At 39.8% G+C, this 17,354-nt stretch overlaps 1 protein-coding gene across 1 annotated transcript in view; it reads left to right on the top strand.

The window, feature by feature from the left end:
* The first annotated feature begins 2,053 nt into the window (after positions 1-2,053).
* The window catches only part of LOC100774454 (putative ankyrin repeat domain-containing protein 19), a 60,349-nt gene continuing 45,048 nt past the window's right edge, over positions 2,054-17,354 (top strand). Inside the window, exons 1-6 of the mRNA XM_027395401.1 lie at positions 2,054-2,298; positions 4,021-4,135; positions 4,296-4,469; positions 7,287-7,393; positions 9,798-9,935; positions 15,731-15,792. Of these exons, the coding sequence (XP_027251202.1) occupies positions 2,054-2,298; positions 4,021-4,135; positions 4,296-4,469; positions 7,287-7,393; positions 9,798-9,935; positions 15,731-15,792 (841 nt within the window). The remainder of the gene's footprint in view (positions 2,299-4,020; positions 4,136-4,295; positions 4,470-7,286; positions 7,394-9,797; positions 9,936-15,730; positions 15,793-17,354) is intronic.

The raw sequence follows: 17,354 nt of genomic DNA, 5'->3' as shown, positions 1-17,354 counted from the left end.
CTTGGGCTCTAGTGGGAATGAACACAGCATGGGAGAAGTCAACTGGATAGGGAGTGGATGAAGTTGGGACTCTTGGGGAGACCTGGAGGGGAAGGACTGGACAAAATAGGAGATAAAATGGAAAGAGTGGAGTGAGAATATACTTTCCAGGAGTTAATCGTGAAGAGTTCAGGATGTGGAGTTGTGGCTAGTGGCTGCTGCTGGACAGCTTAGCACTGCTGAAGAGGAAGGGAGGTGAGCCATGGAGAAAAAGTGGAAGAGGGGGCAGGAGAAAGGAAGAAGACCATGACTACAAAGACTACAACAAAGATGATGATAACAAAGTATGTTTGTGGAGTGCAGGGAGGTTCAGCAAGTGCCTGGATACTGATACCAGAGAACCACTAAAGTCCTGTTTTAACCTGTGACACATAAGTTTTAAAAAATAAGGGTTCTAAATGGCACATTAGAATGCATACTAATCCTTCATTCATTGCAGATGTGTAGGGGAAATAAAAGGGAAGAGAACACGAGTGTAAGGCAGGTCAAAGGGTAGAGACAGAAGGATGCATAAATGCATTTTCAATTTATTTGAACGGTATCTACTTGCTTCTCAAAAAATATTTTTTGCTTCTCAAAAAATTTTTATTTGATGATGAATTGCCACCATCTCTGAAATCATGAAGTCACTATCTTGTTAGTGCATGTCCTAGTCAGCTTTTGTCAACTTGACACAAACCTAGACATACCTGGGAAGAGGGAATCTCAATTGAAGAATTGACTCCATCAGACTGGTCTGTGGGCATGTCTGTGGGGGCATTTCCTGGATTGCTGATTGATGTGGGAGGGTCCAGACCACTGTGAATGGGGTGGTCCCTAGGCAGATGGGCCTGGGCCATATAAGAAGGAAAGCTTAACAAGTCAGAGGAAGCAATCCAGGGAGCAGTATCCAGTTGTGGTCTCTGATTCAGTTCTTGCCTTGCTTCTCTTGATGATGAACTATAACTCATAAGACAAATAAATCTTGTCTGTCTCATATTCCTTTAGCCAGTGTTTTATCACAGCATCAGAGAGGCCAGCTACAACATGCAACTTCTGGGTTGTGGAGGTTGGCAGGGTCCAGTTCAAAGATAAGGAGAACCAGCTGAGGGATAAAGCAACGCAGATCATGATTAGAGCAAAAAATTTTTAAAAATTCTTTAATTGCAACTCATATTTATATATCCATCCCCCCATTCCCTTGACCTCCAATCCTCTCATGTCCCCCCCCAAACCATCCCCAACTCCTCCCCAGGGATAGTGAGGCTCCCCCACCAGGGACCTTCAAAGTCTGTCATATCATTTGGGGGAGGGCCTAGGCCCTCCTTGCTGTATCTGGGCTGCAATAGTATTCCTCCATAGGGAATGGACTCCCAAAGTCCGTTTGTGCTCTAGGGTTAAAGACTGGCTCCACTGTTAGAGGTCCTGTAGACTGTCTTGACCTCCTAGCTGACAACCACATTCCGAGGGCTTGGTTTGGTCTAATGCTGTTTCCCCAGCTTTATGACTAGGGTCTCCATGCTCTCACTAGGTCAGGTCAGCTGTTTCTTTGGGTTTCTGCAGCACCGCCTTGGCTCCTTGAGCAAAAAATTTTTGGCAACTATGTCTTCACCATCCTTAGGTTGCCCTTTTCTTTAAACCAATATTTGCAAAGATTGCTTTCCTATTGGTCTTAATTTATGTCTGAAATTATGGGAACATTCGTCCAAACCCCATTGACATTTAGACTGTAGGTTCGCTTCCCAGCAGGGCCCGGCACATGCCCACTCAGCATCTTTACCATTTGGCTCATAGATGCTAAGGGTGTCAAGGGTTGCGCTCTTGCTCACTTGTACGAACTAGCACGTGCACGTTGTGTTTAGAAGTGTTGCTCGGCAACCGTGCTTCTGCCAACTGTTTAAGGCCTTGGTTGGCAGACGTTTAAGCCCTGAGCTCCTCTGTGCAAATGTTGCTGTCGAGTCTTGGTTTTTACTAAGACCTAATACGGGGCTCGGGGACCAGAAAAGATGAGAAGTTGGGAAGGGACCTGAGACCAATGGCTTCTGCCATGAAGAAGATCTTTGGGGTTAAGGAAAAGACACCCTTCGGTTTCTGCGATGGCCCACAAATGTCCATCTCTGAGTTTTTCTTCGGTGAATGTCCCAGTTATCCAAAATACCATACAACATACAGACCCTTGGGGCAGATCCACCGGGTTGCAGCTGAGGGTGATGCAGGCCGGCTGGAGGTTCTCATCACGCTCGGGCAGTGCAGTGTGTTTGACAGAGACCACAAGGACAGGTAAGGGGGAGAGAGGACGGGCAACTGTCTACTTGTGGGCAGGCCAGCATGGGAGAAAGGGCTGTCTCTCTCCCTGGCTTCCCCAAGAGGTCGGGTGGGCAGTGAGGGAAGGGGGTCTGCCTGTGCTTCTGGGGCTCTGCACCCGAGATCTGCACACCTGGGAGGGGTCCTGAGCTGCCAAACAGTAACTTTTGACTGCTACTCAGTCCCCCCCCTTTTTTTTTGGTTTTTCGAGACAGGTCTCTGTGGCTTTGGAGGCTGTCCTGGAACTAGCTCTGTAGACCAGGCTGGTTTGGAACTCACAGAGATCCACCTGCCTCTGCCTCCTGAGTGCTGGGATTAAAGTCGTGCATCACCACTGCCAGGCTGCCCAGTCTCCTTTTGATTAGTCTAACAGAGCTAGCAATCAGAGATCTGCCAGTTTTGTCTGCTGTCGTCAAACACCAAAAGTCCTGATGTCCCTGTGTCCAGAGTCATGGTTTTCCCAGAGACCTAGTATTGGTTGGGGTCTGGGGGTGAAGTGACACGTGTTCTATTCACAGCGTACACACGGATCTTTGGTGCTGTGTTAAGAAAGGGGCCACGTGTTGAAGTGCTGGTGTTGAAAAAAATAGCACTTCCTCCCACTTCTTTCGCCCCCCTCCTCTTCCCTCCTGTTTTCCTTTCCTTCTTTGCCTTTTCTTCTTCCTCCTCTCCTTCCTTTTCCTCCTCCTTCCTTTATTATCCTCCTCCTCCTCTTTTTCCTCCTCCCCCCTCTTGCCCTTTCTTCCTCCTTTCTCATAACGGTGTCCTATGCTCTGCCATCTGTGTGCGACGCAGAGACGGAGTTTATTAGAAAGTTAAACAGATGCAAACAGAAGAATTAATAGAGGACACTACACACCCAAGATGGGTGGGAGGGGTCAATCAAGGACTGTGTCCAAGCTTCTCAAGAGAGTTACCTAGATAACCTTTTTTTTTTTTTTTTTTTTTTTTTTAAATTTATGGAACAGGAAGTTGAGACTAAGGAAGGCTGAGAGGTACCTGGTAAGTGATTTAGCTCAGAATAGGACTAAACCCAAGGGGAATTTAATTCAAAGGCGATACTTTTCTTTTTTTGAAAGAAAAATCTTTTTACATACAGTACAGTCAGATCAAGCTTTCCTTTCTCCAGCTCTTCTCACATCCTCCCCACCTCCACACCCACCCAACTCTGCACTTTATCTCTTTATATCTTTATCTCTTTATAAAACAAGCAAACAAAATCCCCAACCCCCATCCCCAAGAATCACACAAAAACAGCCCAATAAAAACACAAAAATGGAAACAAAAATATACAGAAACATACCAATGATCCAACTTTTTTTTGGCAAACAAAGGAAAATGAGACAAACGTCTACAGAAATAGCACTGAGTTCATTTTTTTATCCAGCCATGCTGTCTTTTATTCAAATAAACTGCTCTGGGCTGATTCAAATGAGCAGCTCAATGGCAGAGCATTTCTCAACAGGAAGGAGGTCATGTGATCTATCCATGGCTCACATAGAGAAAGGACTTCAAACAGGCTGCCCTTTCTTTAAAATTGAAAAAAAAAAGGGGGGGGGCAGGGGGAATCTTGTCCTTTTTTTCTAAGAACATCAAAGATTTATTTAGAAGGCAGAAAAATGACAGGATATCTAATGTTATAATTAAATGTTGAGACAGTGCTCTACAATGTCACAAAAACTCCTCTCATTTCCACAGGACAGCTTTGCATTTTGCCTGTGTCTATGGCCGGCTACCTGTGGTGAATGTTCTAGTGAATAATAACTGTGAGATAGATGCCTTGGACAAGAACCACATCACACCTCTGATGAAGGTAGGTTGCTGCCCTTAACTTCAGCATGGGCTCCACTTGATTGAAGGGTTTAAGATGGAAAGGATGCTACCTCCATTTACATGTAGCTGCTGATGAAACCTGTGGGATGTTTATCTTGTATTCCTTGAGCTGATAATCTGCTTTTTGTTATAAAATGCAGTCTGTCCAATGCTGGAAACAGAAATGTGCAGCTGTTCTACTGGAGCACGGTGCTGATGCGAACATTAGGGATAACAGTGGCAACTGTGCCTTGCACTATGCTGTGTACAATGGGCATGAAGATATGGCGTCACTACTGCTCAAATACCATGCTGATATCGAACAAAAGACCAAAGTACAGTTCACTGCATTTTTATTTCAAAATCTCTGAAATAAAGTCTTTTAATAGTGTCAAATGTGGGGGTCCAACATTTCATATTTAGAAACCTAAGCATTTCCTGAGTGAAAAGAGTTGGAAAGGATTCAACTGTAGAAGCTGTGAGCTCAACACCCAAACTTAGAAACATTTGATGCACAACTTTCTTTTACACATTTAATATGAATTATTTGAGAAACCACTGAATCAGTTAGAAGCAAAACTTCCTCATTTTTGTCTTTTCCTCAACCATGTCCCTTGACTTTTGTAAAACTGCCGGAGTAGACAGCAAAGTTTACTTTGGAAATGGCTTCATCTCAGAACTCAAAACAAAAACACTCATGTAAAATGGAAATTGTGATGCTGTTGGCAAGTTACTATCAAGTAACCTAAGGCTGTAGGAGAAAAGGAGCAGAAGGAAATGTACATCTGGAAATTAGGTACCTAAGGGAATAAAGCAAGAGGAATTTAAAAAAAAAATCAGTTAATGTGTGCTGATACGGTCTTTCTCCATGTGGAAGGTAGTAATTCGTAGTTTGATCATGAAGAGTATTTAACTACAAACATGTCTAGGGATCGGTTTAAGGAAACCTCTGGAGAAATGAGACTGGTAGTGACTAAGTGATAATTATGTGGAAAACTATAGGGACAATCAAACAGTTCACAAGTGTATTTTCTGGCTGAAACATCCACTTAGGTAAAAACTAAACTCTGTTCTCAAATCTACAATGGCTTGCTGGGTGAGAGGGATATTTAATTTTGCTTTTTGTTGTATATTGAAATTTTGTTGCATTCTGAGTGGCATGCTCCCCATTTTTAGCGATTGAGTCCTTGTTATTAGTCAAATAAGCAAATGAAGAAGAGAATTATCCATGTCCATATAACAGTTCTGTTTATGTGGCTCTAATTCTCAGTTGTGGTTGTGTGGAGTTTGATTCAGTACATCTACTAAGTAATGGGCATGCATCTCCCAAAATACTTCCTTGGGATTCTGAAACAACTTCTAGTTTATGAAAGAAACCATAAATAGATAACTGCAATATAGGCATTCCTGGGTTCTAAAATCTGGACATGTCTAGAAGGACTAGAATTTGATCAGATGTTGATTAGATACTGTTTCCTACCAAAGTGTCTTTTCTAATAATGCTACCCTAACTTTCCTTTTACCTCTGTGTTGAGAAGCTAAATGGAGTACTATCAAGTAGTTTCATTTCCATTGCTATGACAAAATACCTGACAAAAAAGCAACTTAGAGGAGAAAGGGTTTATTTTAGTTCATGATTCTAGGTCCATCATTTCTGGGAAGTCACAGTATCAGAAGCTTGAGTCATCTGGTCCCATAACCTCTATAGTCAAAAGCAGAGAGAAATGAACTCATGAATACTTGCTAGTGCAAAGCTTGAATTCTTTTCTCTTCTACAGTTCTGGAGCCTCTGTTTAGGGAATGGTGCCACCCATAGTAGGCTGGGTCTTTCCACATCTTTTAAGACAATCTACCACAGACACGTGCACAGGTCAACTCAATGTAGGCATTTCCTCATTGAGATTCTCTTCCTGGATGATTCTAAGTCGTGTCAAGTTGGCAATCAAAGCTTACCATCAAAATCAACAATGGTTACTGGCTTACAGACTAGACCACTTTTCTTCCAGCCATCAATAATAATTTACTACTCTTAGAAGGTTTTCAATAGTTTAGTAAGTACAGACTGTTTTAAAGGTTTCATACCACTATTGTATTAAGCAAGTTAACAGATCCCAAAATGTGAATTGCAAGCAGGATTTTCTCTGTCAGGAGAGTAGAAAACATGAATCTTCTTGTCACTTGAAGAACAGTTGTCCATTTTGTAGCCAATCTCAGTGAAGGTGTTCAGTTGATAGAGCCTTGGCATGATTAGTCTGGCAGTTTTAAACACACACACACACACACACACACACACACACACACACACACACACACACTGAAGTCCACAGGAATCAGCTTCTATCTGACTAGTAATTATTTTGTGAACACTGGGAGAATTGATCTTAAGTGGAGTATAAATTACCAAGGGCAGAAAGAATGAAGTATTATGAGTTTTTTTTTTTTTTAAATTACAGTTTAGGAGACTGATCTTAAAAAACACACTTGCTTTGTATACAGGCACTGGAAAACACACCCCCAGCAACAAGGAAATCACAGGGGATACAGGCTCAAAGTGGCCTTGGCTACACTGAGTTTGCTGCATGACTTGACCCCACTGTTAGGCTTCAGGAGATTTCTGCAAAAACCTGAACTTCACATTGCTCCTAAAGAATTAAGCCCGGTCTCTCCTGAATCTTTACTGTTGGGTGCCCAGGCAGAAGGCGGCCATGTTGCTGAGGCCCAAGTGACTTACTTTAAAATCTTGATGTAGAAAAGAACTCATGATACTCTAACTCAAAAATTTCATTTGCCACTGTGTGGTGGGGTTTGGTTTGTTGACATAAAGAAGATGCAGCCCCTACTTTTAAGAAGTTTTTTAGTGTATGTGAGAGCAGTCACATGACTTCAAGTAATGAGTGCTGTAAGAGAAGCAAATATTTGAGACAACAATGTAGGTTTGAAATGGGACTGGAGAGGCTTAGGTTCATATGACTACCCTAGGCAGGAAAGGATCGTTTTAAAGATAGGGAGCAGAGCAAGTGAAAGGCAACATTTATCCACTGTGATTTTATGCTTTTATCACATGTTTGTATTTGTACGGTTCTTTATAAGATTTTTAGGTAAGTTGAGAACATGTAACTTTTAAATTAAAAATTGGTTTTATTGTTTCCCAGGATGGCTTCACACCACTTTTGCTGGCACTCAGAGAAAAGAGGATAGAGATGGCAGAATTTTTAGTGAAAAAAGGAGCAGATATACATGTTGTAGATGACATGCAAAGGTAAAGTCATTTGAACTAAAAAGAGGTAGAACATTAGTGGTATTTGGACTTGTAGCAACCTTGCAACTCAGAAACATGGTTGGTTGGAAGAAGGACTAAATTACCAAGGATACAGTGAAAGCATAGATATAAGCATCAGTTTAGTCTGTTAGAGAAGAAAAGTAATTGTTTGAAGTGAGCAGTGCAAATAGTATCTCTATATATGATTATAAACATATATGTTTATAATGTCACATTGCCTTGTAGTACTGATTAAAGATTGTTATTTGTAATCTGACTTTTTTGGTCCTTTGATTTTAGGAATTTACAAGCTAAATGAGTTTTCATTTGTTCTTAAAATGTATGAACTTTTTGTATGATTGTTTTGATTCACAATAAGATTGCTAATTATCTAATGGTATTTCCCTTTTTATTTTTAGATTTACTTTTTACTTATTTGTTTTATTTAAAATATTTTAGTAACTCTTTGAGAATCTAATGTGATGCATTTTGATTATTCCTTCATCTTCCTACGCCAATTTTGTGTACTCTTTTTTTTAAAAATAAATTAATGCCTTATCCACTCCAATTCGTGCTGTCCATGTACTTATGGATGTGGTGCCATCCACTGAAGCTTGGTTTAGGAGCCACACCCTTAAAGATATCTGACTCTCCTTCCCCTAGAAGCCATAACAGTCAATAGTTCCTATGCTATGAGTAGGGGCTCTTGAGCCACTCCCCAGTGCATACAAAAGGTTGACATTGGTTGTCTTGATCTTGTATAGGCAACCACAGCTGCTGTGACTTCATGAGCACATCAGTCCTACCTTGTACAGAAGAAATGGTTTTGTCCACTCCTCCCCAATATCTGACTCTCACATCCTCCCTATGTCCTCTTCCTGGTGGTCCCCTAGCCTTGAGGAAGGGGTAGATGTCCCATTTGTGGGATTTTGACCAGCTGTGAGTTTCTGCATTAACCATATGTGGTGACATTTTGTTTGTGCTTTAACAAATAAAACTTGCCTGAAGATCAGAGTGGGGAGCTAGCCACACTAGTTAACCATAGAGGCCAGGCAGTGGTGGCACACACCTTTAATCCCAGCACTCAGGAGACAGAGGCAGACAGATCTGTTAGTTCCAGGCCATCCTGGGCTACACAAAATTGATCCAGGCTAAAAGAAAAACAGAGCTAGTCGGTGGTGGCTCACACCTTTAATCACAGTACTTGGAAGTCAAATGCCTCTAATCCCAGCATTAGGGAGGCAGAGACAGGAAGGGATATCACTGGGCTTAGAGAAGAATATAAGGCGGGAGGAGACACAAGCTCATGCATTTAGTCTGAGGATTCCTAGAGACAGGATCACCATTTGGCCTGAGTATTTGGCTGCTCTGCTTCTCCGATCTTTCAGCATTAATCCCTATATCTCACTCCGGGTTCTTATTATTAAGACCTATTAGAATTCATGCTACAACCATAATTTACCATACAAGAAAACTCTAATGAGGTCTCAGAGATCTTATAGTATTTTCACATTTCCTTCTTGTATCCTTAAGATACTATATTCAGCCAAATGGGAGTTGAAAATTATAGTATGTGGAATCACTCTTTAAATTGCATTTCTTTATAGAATATTGATGTCAGGTTATCCTTAAGTGACTATTAATTGCTATTATTAAATGTTCATTCTCCCCTAACCATCCCTGATTTATTTTAACCCATTTATATTTACTTGACATTGGAATGGAGATAAAAGCAATAATTGGATAAAATTTAATGAAGATAAATCATAAGTGAATGAGAAAAGAGGAAGCTTTAGGTTCATTCAAGACTGGATGAAATTCTCAGGTCTCTGAATTGCTAGGTATGTCATCTTCAGGATGATGCTCACACCCAAATATATCCCCTGGTGTGAAACAGATGATAACATCCTTGATAAGTAGTTATAGGATTATTTACATGGCCCTTAGTTTAGTACAGTACATAGTCATCAACATCATTAACTAAAAGCACCATGAATTTTATTATTATTATTACTTTAATATCACCACTATTCAAATCATGCACATAGCTTTGAATTATTTCATCTTCAGCTGGTTAAGAACTGATATATTACATTAGGCTAGGAAAATGTGAACTCTTCCTTAACTATTTCAGATGCAAAACTTTAGCATAGCTAGTTTTTTAAAGGTCAAGAGGTCAGGAATTCTACTCCAAAGTCGATTAGTGGGAAAAGGTATTTCCTTTTTTATTCTGGGGGATAGCCTCACAAAGAAGAACAATTGTGGGTCTATGATGCTATGTCTGTTAGAAAATGGCCAATTCTACAACAGTAATGTGAGATTCTAAGTTGGTAAGACACATCTATGTAGATTAAACTAATTTCATTCATTTTATGACAGTGAATCTATCCTTCTGCTATTTTAGAAACACCTTGATATATGCTATACGGTGTGGATCAAAACATTTGGCTACATTACTCCTTAAGAAAGGCATTGACTTCTTCTGCAAGGATGCCTTTGGATGGACGGCATTACGGTACGCTATTGAAGGCCACTGTACTTTGTAAGTATTTCCATTAACATGCTAATTAAACTTACATTGTAAAGGGTGATGTTTCTCTGATTTCTTTCTCCACCAATGTGTCATCAGTGTATAGTAGGGCTACGGATTTTTTTTTTTTTTTTGAGTTAATCTTGTATCCTGCTACTTTGCTGAAGGTGTTTATCAGCTGTAGAAGTTCCCTGGTAGAGTTTTTCGGGTCACTAATGTAGACTATCATATCGTCTGTAAATAGTGGGAGTTTGACTTCTTCCTTTCCGATTTGTATTCTCTTGATCTCCTTTTGTTGTCTTATTGCTCTAGCTAGGACTTCAAGGACAATATTGAAGAGGTATGGAGAGAGTGGACAGCCTTGTCTTGTCCTCGATTTTAGAGGAATTGGATCAAGTTTCTCTCCGTTTAGTTTGGTGTTGGCTGTTGGCTCGCTGTATATTGCTTTTATTATGTTGAGGTATGTTCCTGTTATCCCTGATTTCTCCAAGACCTTTATCATGAAGGAGTGTTGGATTTTGTCAAAGGCTTTTTTGGCATCTATTGAGATGATCATGTGTTTTTTTTCGCAGTCTGTTTATATGGTGGATTACATTGATGGATTTTTGTATGTTGAACCATCCTTGCATCCCTGGGATGAAGCCTACTTGATCATGGTGGATGATTTCTCTGATATGATCTTGTATTCGATTTGCTAGGATTTTATTGAGAATTTTTGCATCAATGTTCATGAGGGATATTGGTCTGTAGTTCTCTTTCTTAGTTGTGTCTTTGTGTGGCTTGGGTATCAAGGTTATTGTAGCCTCGTAAAAAGAGTTTGGCAATGTCCCTTCTGCTTCTATTTTGTGGAACATTTTGAGGAGTATTGGTGTTAGCACTTCTTTGAATTTCTGGTAGAATTCTGCAGTGAATCCATCTGGCCCCAAGCTTTTTTTGGTTGGAAGACTTTTGATGACTGCTTCTATTTCCTTAGAGGATATAGGTCTGCTTAAGTTGCTTATCTGTTCTTGATTCAATTTTGGTAAGAGATAACCGTCCAGAAAATTGTTCATTTCCTTTAAATTCTCAAATTTTGTGGAGTACAGGTTTTCAAAGTATGACCTGATGATTCTCTGGGTTTCTTCAGTGTCCATTGTTATGTTCCCCTTTTCATTTCTGATTTTGTTAATTTGCATGATCTCTCTCTGCCTTTTGGTTAATTTGGATAACAGTCTGTCTATTTTGTTGATTTTCTCAAAGAACCAACTCTTTGTTATATTGATTCTTTGAATTGTTTTCTTTGTTTCAACTTTATTGATTTCTGCCCTCAGTTTGATTATTTCCTGGCGTCTGCTCCTCCGGGGTGAATTTGCTTCCATTTTTTCTAGAGCTTTCAGCTGTGATGTCAGATCTCTGGTGTGGCTATTTTCTAGTTTCTTCATGTGAGCACTTAGAGCTATGAACTTTCCTCTTAGTACTGCTTTTAAAGTGTCCCATAAGTTTGGGTATGTTGTGTCAACATTTTCATTGAATTCTAGGAAGTCTTTAATTTCTTTCTTTATTTCTTCCTTGACCCAGGAATGTTGCAAATGCATGTTGTTCAGTTTCCATGAGTTGGTAGGTTTTTTGCACTTTGATTTGTTTTTGATTTCTATCTTTAAAGCATGGTGGTGTGATAAGACACAGGGGATTATTCCAATTTTTTTGAACCTGTTGAGGTTTGCTATGTGGCCGATAATGTGGTCGATTTTTGAGAAGGTTCCATGTGATGCTGAAAAGAAGGTATCTTCTTTTGTGTTTGGATAGAAAGTTCTATAAATGTCTGTTAATCCCAATTGGGTCATAACTTCTGTTAGTTCCTTTGTCTCTTTGTTAAGTTTCTGTCTGGTGGTCCTGTCCAGTGGTGAAAGTGGGGTGTTGAAGTCTCCCACTATAACTGTGTGAGGCCTTATTTGTGATTTGAGTTTTAATAATGTTTCTTTTACGAATGTTGGTGCCTTTGTATTTGGGGCATAGATATTTAGAATTGAGACTTCTTCCTGATGGATTTTTCCTGTGATGAATATGAAATGACTTTCTTCATCTCTTTTGATTGATTTTAGTTTGAAGTTTATCTTGTTAGATACAAGGATAGCTGCCCCAACTCGTTTCTTCGGCCCATTTGATTGGAGTATCTTATCCCAACCCTTTACTCTGCGGTAATGTCTGTCTTCGAATTGGAGGTGTGTTTCTTGTATGCAGCAGAAGGATGGATTCTGTCTTTGTATCCAATCTGTTAGCCTGTGTCTTTTTATAGGCGAGTTAAGACCATTAATATTGAGGGAAATTAAGTTCCATTCAGTGTTTATTCTTGTTTGTTTTTGGTTTGTTGTTGGTACTGGTATTGTATGTGGATTTACCCTGCCTTTTATTTTGTGTTTTTGTAGAGTGAGATTATCTATTGCCTATGTTTATGTGAGAGTAATTAATTTCCTTAGGTTGGAGTTTTCCTTCCAGTACTTTCTGTAGGGCTGGATTAGTGGTTACATATTGTTTAAATCTGGTTTTGTCGTGGAATATCTTGTTTTCTCCATTTATAGTGATTGAAAGCTTTTCTGGGTATAGTAGTCTGGGCTGGCATTCATGTTCTCTCAGAGTTGGTAGAATGTCTATCCAGGTCCTTCTAGCTTTCAGAGTTTCCATGGAGAAGTCTGGTGTAATTCTAATAGGTTTGCCTTTATATGCTACTTGGTCTTTTTCCCTTGCTGCTCTTAATATTTTTTCTTTATTCTGTACGTTTGGTGTTTTAATTATTATGTGACAAGGGGACTTTCTTTTGTGGTCCACTCTATTTGGTGTTCTGTAGACTTCTTGTACTTTCATTGGCATGTCTTTCTTTAGGTTGGGAAAGTTTTCTTCTATGATTTTGTTGAATATGTTTTCTGCACCTTTGAGTTGGGTTTCTTCACCTTCTTCTATACCTATTATCCTTAGGTTTGTCTTTTCACGGTGTCCCAAATTTCCTGAATATTTTGTGTTATGGATTTGTTAGACTTCAGATTTTCTTTGCTTGACGAGTTTATTTCCTCTAGTTTGTCTTCAGTGTCTGAGACTCTGTCTTCTATCTCTTGTATTATATTGCTTATGCTTGCATCTGTGGTTCCTGATTGTTTACTAAGCTTTTCCACTTCTAGCATTCCCTCAGTTTGTGTTTTCTTTATTGTCTCTAATTCAGTTTTCAGGTCCTGAACTGTTTCCTTCAGCTGTTTAATTGTATTTGCTTGGCTTTTTTGGCTTTCCTTGATTTCTTGCATCTTTTGGTTTGTCTTTTCTTCCATTTCTCTGAAGGATTTTCTGATTTCCTCTCTTAGATTCTCTATCATTTCCATGAAGTTGTTTTGAAGGTTGCTCTTTTCTGCTTCTTCTGTGTTGGGATGTTCATGTCTTGCTGGTGTAGAGTCCCTAGGCTCTGGTGGTGTCATATTAGTTTTCCTGTTGTTGGATGTGTTCTTATATTGTCATCTTCCCATCTCTTGTTCCAGTGGGTACAATTGGTGTTGCTTCCTTTCCTGGTGTGTATGGGTCCGTTGTTCTCTTCAGGTGTGTGCAATTGACTTTGATACTCTGATGGGTTTCAAGTTGGGTGCAGGCAGGTCGGAGGTACTCGCTCTCCAGGTGGGTGAGAGCAGCACTTGAGCAGAGATGTCAGCAGACTCTGGGTTACCTGGTCCTCAGGGGTCGAGTCGTCCTGTCGAAGATTCCTGGGCAGGGTTGTCCAGGGTGGGCAGATGGAAGTTGGGCCCAAGTAAGGGGCTGAATCAGCTCACCTCTGGACTATCTGCACTCTGTGGGGGCCTGGAATGGCTCAGCGATCTCAGCAGAGACAGGATCCCAGGGTCCTCAGGGACCGATTCTGTCTGCCTGCAGATCCCAGGGCCAGCTTCTTGGATCTTTAAATGCCTAGTTTAGTAGACATCTTTCCTGTGGGAGATTGTCTTCTGTTCCCTCCTCCTTGACTTTCCTGTCGCTGAAGAGGTTCTTAGATCCAAGCAAGCCAATTCTCTTAGAAAATACAGATGGAGAAGAAGGAAGAGGATAGCCTATCAGTCCTTAATTCTGTTGGTTCCATCATTATAAAATATGCCCTGAAATTCCATAGCAATTGATCTTAACTACCATGATGAGCCAGACTTGAAAGGCTTTATAATAATATACACTCAGAACCGAAAGTTACAGTATCTCAAGTTCACATGGACTTACATGTTTAGACTCAGCTATAATTCTCAAACCACACTATCCTCTGGCAATGGGACTCTTTAGCTTCTGCCACATACATCGTTAGCAATCTGACCCTTCCCACCTGCCCATAATCTCATATAGAATCCACATGCTAGCTCAGACCTTTGTGGTCAATTCACATTGAGAAATTTGTGTGTCTTTTTTGCTTACAAATATGAACTGTATAAAAGTTCAAATCAAGCTGCAAAAAAAAATCACAGTTTATTGTTTAATACCAGATCCCATCATACGCTGAGCCAAAGGCCCCATCATATCCTCTGTGTACCTTTTTCTAGGTGCTAGAATGCCCCACATCAACCTGTCTAGGGTTGCTGTCCACCTTTTCTTGGGCAAGTACTCAACTAATTTTCTCTCTTTTTGTCTACAGTAGTAACAATTTCCCAATTGTTTCAGTCCTAGTCTCATGTTTACAGAGATTTTTGAGTTCTACCCTACAAAGAAGCAACTAAGCATGTCTCTGGATCCAAAGAACAGTTGGACTTAGGAGCACAAGATCACGTCAGATTTTATTAGTATCTACATGTAATAGAGGGTTTTGTTTATGAGTCATTTGGAGGTACATATAATGATTTAAAATAGGCAGGGGAGGATGAAGAGGAGAGTAAAGCCATGTCTTGGAATGGATTCCCTCTGCCCTCAGAGTGACTGATTATTTTTTAGTAACAGCAAGCAGTCATTTAATTAAGGAGGGAATATATCATGAAGTACTTAGCTTCAAATTGTTAAGCAACTCATTTTCTGTGAATCACAAGCCACAGAATAGAATAGCTAATAACCAAAATGAGGGCCTAACACTTTCCAAACAGTTGCAACATTTGAATTTTAGACACATTTGGAGTTTAAAAAGAGCTCAGTATCAGGAAATACCTTGTTGATTTGTTACTTCCCTGAATGTGTTTTTTTTAATACTATGAAATAAAATCTTAAAAGAAACCTACTGAACACAAGCAGTACAAATCCTTATTTTATTTATTTATTTATTATTTATTTTGAATGAGACTTAATGCCTGTGGAAAATGACTTGTGCAGTAGCTGACAGCTGTAGTTTCGGAGCAAGGATGTCTTCTGATATCAGGGTACTTCACTGCTTGTCTAGCTAATCCAGTCTACTCCTTAAGCTTTATTTCTCTCATTTCATTCCCCCTTTTACTTCAATTTTTCTTTTCTTATAGGCTTAGCTACAAGATTTAGAGCCCATAAATTTCAAACGTGTAGTAAAAACTTTTAGTAGTGCCTAGTGATAATCTCTATTTAGAGGCAGGGTCTAATGTTCCCCATATGGCCTTGAGTTAGCTATGTGTCTGAGGATGACTTTGAACCAATTGCTCTTTCTGCCTCTACCTCCCAAATGCTGTGATTACAGGTGTGTGCCACTATGTCTGGTTTAGATGTGAGACTAGAGATGACAAGGCTTAGTGCATGCTAGGCAAACACTCTGCCAGTGGAGATATACCTCTAACCTCTGGAGTATTCTTAAGAATTAAGTATGCTAAAATGCTTTAAAGTAAATATTAAAATAATAATTGTGTTTATTATTTTTCAAATGATAGTAGACAGATTCTTCTGGATTTTGAAGAAAACGTACATAATAACAAAAACGATAGTGAACAAGGTAAGACTTACAATGCTCTTTGCAGTCCTACCACACACAAAAAATGTTGAACTAAGAAAGTTTTCATTTAAAAAGAGTGGAAAATTGCATTTATATTTACTTAAGTTTTTTCTGAATAGTATACAGATCAGAATGATCTCAGATATTAATTACATGAAACTTAGAATCAGAATTGTGACCTTGTCTCAAAAATTCACATGCTGAGTCATTGAGGGAGACTATTAATATTGACCTCTGGACTCCACTTGCATGTGCACATATGTACACAGACAACCCCCAAATCCAATAATATGTGTGGTTCATATGAGAGAGAGAGAGAGAGAGAGAGAGAGAGAGAGAGAGAGAGAGAGAGAGAGAGACACACAGAGAGGCAGACAGAGAGAAAGAGAGGCAGGCAGAAAAAAAAGACAAGACAGACAGACAGACAGACAGACAGACAGACACACACACACACACAGAGAGAGAGAAGAGAGAGAGAGAGAGAGAGAGAGAGAGAGAGGAGAAAACAAAAGTAATCAATATCTACATCTCTGTGGAACTAGGAATTGAAACCAAGACTTCCTGCATTTTAGGTAAGTGCTATATAATTAGGTTACCTCCAGCTTCTTTTCCTTATCATCAGGTTATGATGACAAAGACTTTTCATGTGAAACAAATCATATATATTTATTAATCATGTTTGTTTGAATAAGACTCTTGTCAAAGATGTCACACTGAAACATAAATTATATTTTTTTCAGCTCCGGGACCAGGTAAGGACAGAGCAGTCTGGAATTCATAAACGTAAAGGACTTCAGGGTTAGGACCATTCTTCAGGGTTAGGACCATTTCTTCCAGATGTTGATATGGCCTTGTTGGTCTGCAACGTATTTATGCTTGGAGAACTTGGAAGTGGTTGTTGCCTTGATGGCCTCAAAAACCTGAACCCTGCCCTCTGGGCCTGTATCACTTTTGTGCTGTCAGCCACTAGTGGTTCTCAGCCTCCACTTCCAAGTGAAGGATCCAGGCTGCCTTTACTTCCTGATCCACTGCCTGCTAGGAATGTGGCCACAGAGGAGGACAGCAGTGAGGAACTTGGTGCCTCTCAGGGTGCTCTCACCTCAGAGTCCTTCATACAATATATATATATATATAATATATATATATATTATTTTTATGTTTGTGGAAACATGCCATGGGCATGCACCATGTACATGAATCATATAGAGATGTGTGATGTGGAAGACAAAAAAGATAAATAAAGAAGAGAGTGGGAAAAAAAGGATTAGCTAGAACAAGCAGCACACAGGCAATTTTTGAACTCTTCATTAGGACGTGAGAAGTCTTTGTTGGGCTCTGGTACCTAGTCTGCCTTTGTGTTTTCAACCTGTCCCCTGCAGGATGCAGTGTCCATAGATAAGTGTCACTGCGATAGTATATTCATCCTAAACTGAAAAATTCAACTGATTACTTGGAAAATCTCTATTCTCTTACAACAAAATAAACACATTCTCTTAATAGATAAGATTAGGAGTATTCAGGGTGGTATGGCCATAGACTACATTCCCTTATTCGTCTTCCTA

This window comes from Cricetulus griseus (genome assembly GCF_003668045.3).
Source record: "Cricetulus griseus strain 17A/GY chromosome 1 unlocalized genomic scaffold, alternate assembly CriGri-PICRH-1.0 chr1_1, whole genome shotgun sequence".
NCBI classification, from domain to species: domain Eukaryota; kingdom Metazoa; phylum Chordata; class Mammalia; order Rodentia; family Cricetidae; genus Cricetulus; species Cricetulus griseus.
The sequence above is the reverse complement of the archived record's forward strand: the minus strand, read 5'-3'. Positions and strand labels throughout refer to the sequence as shown.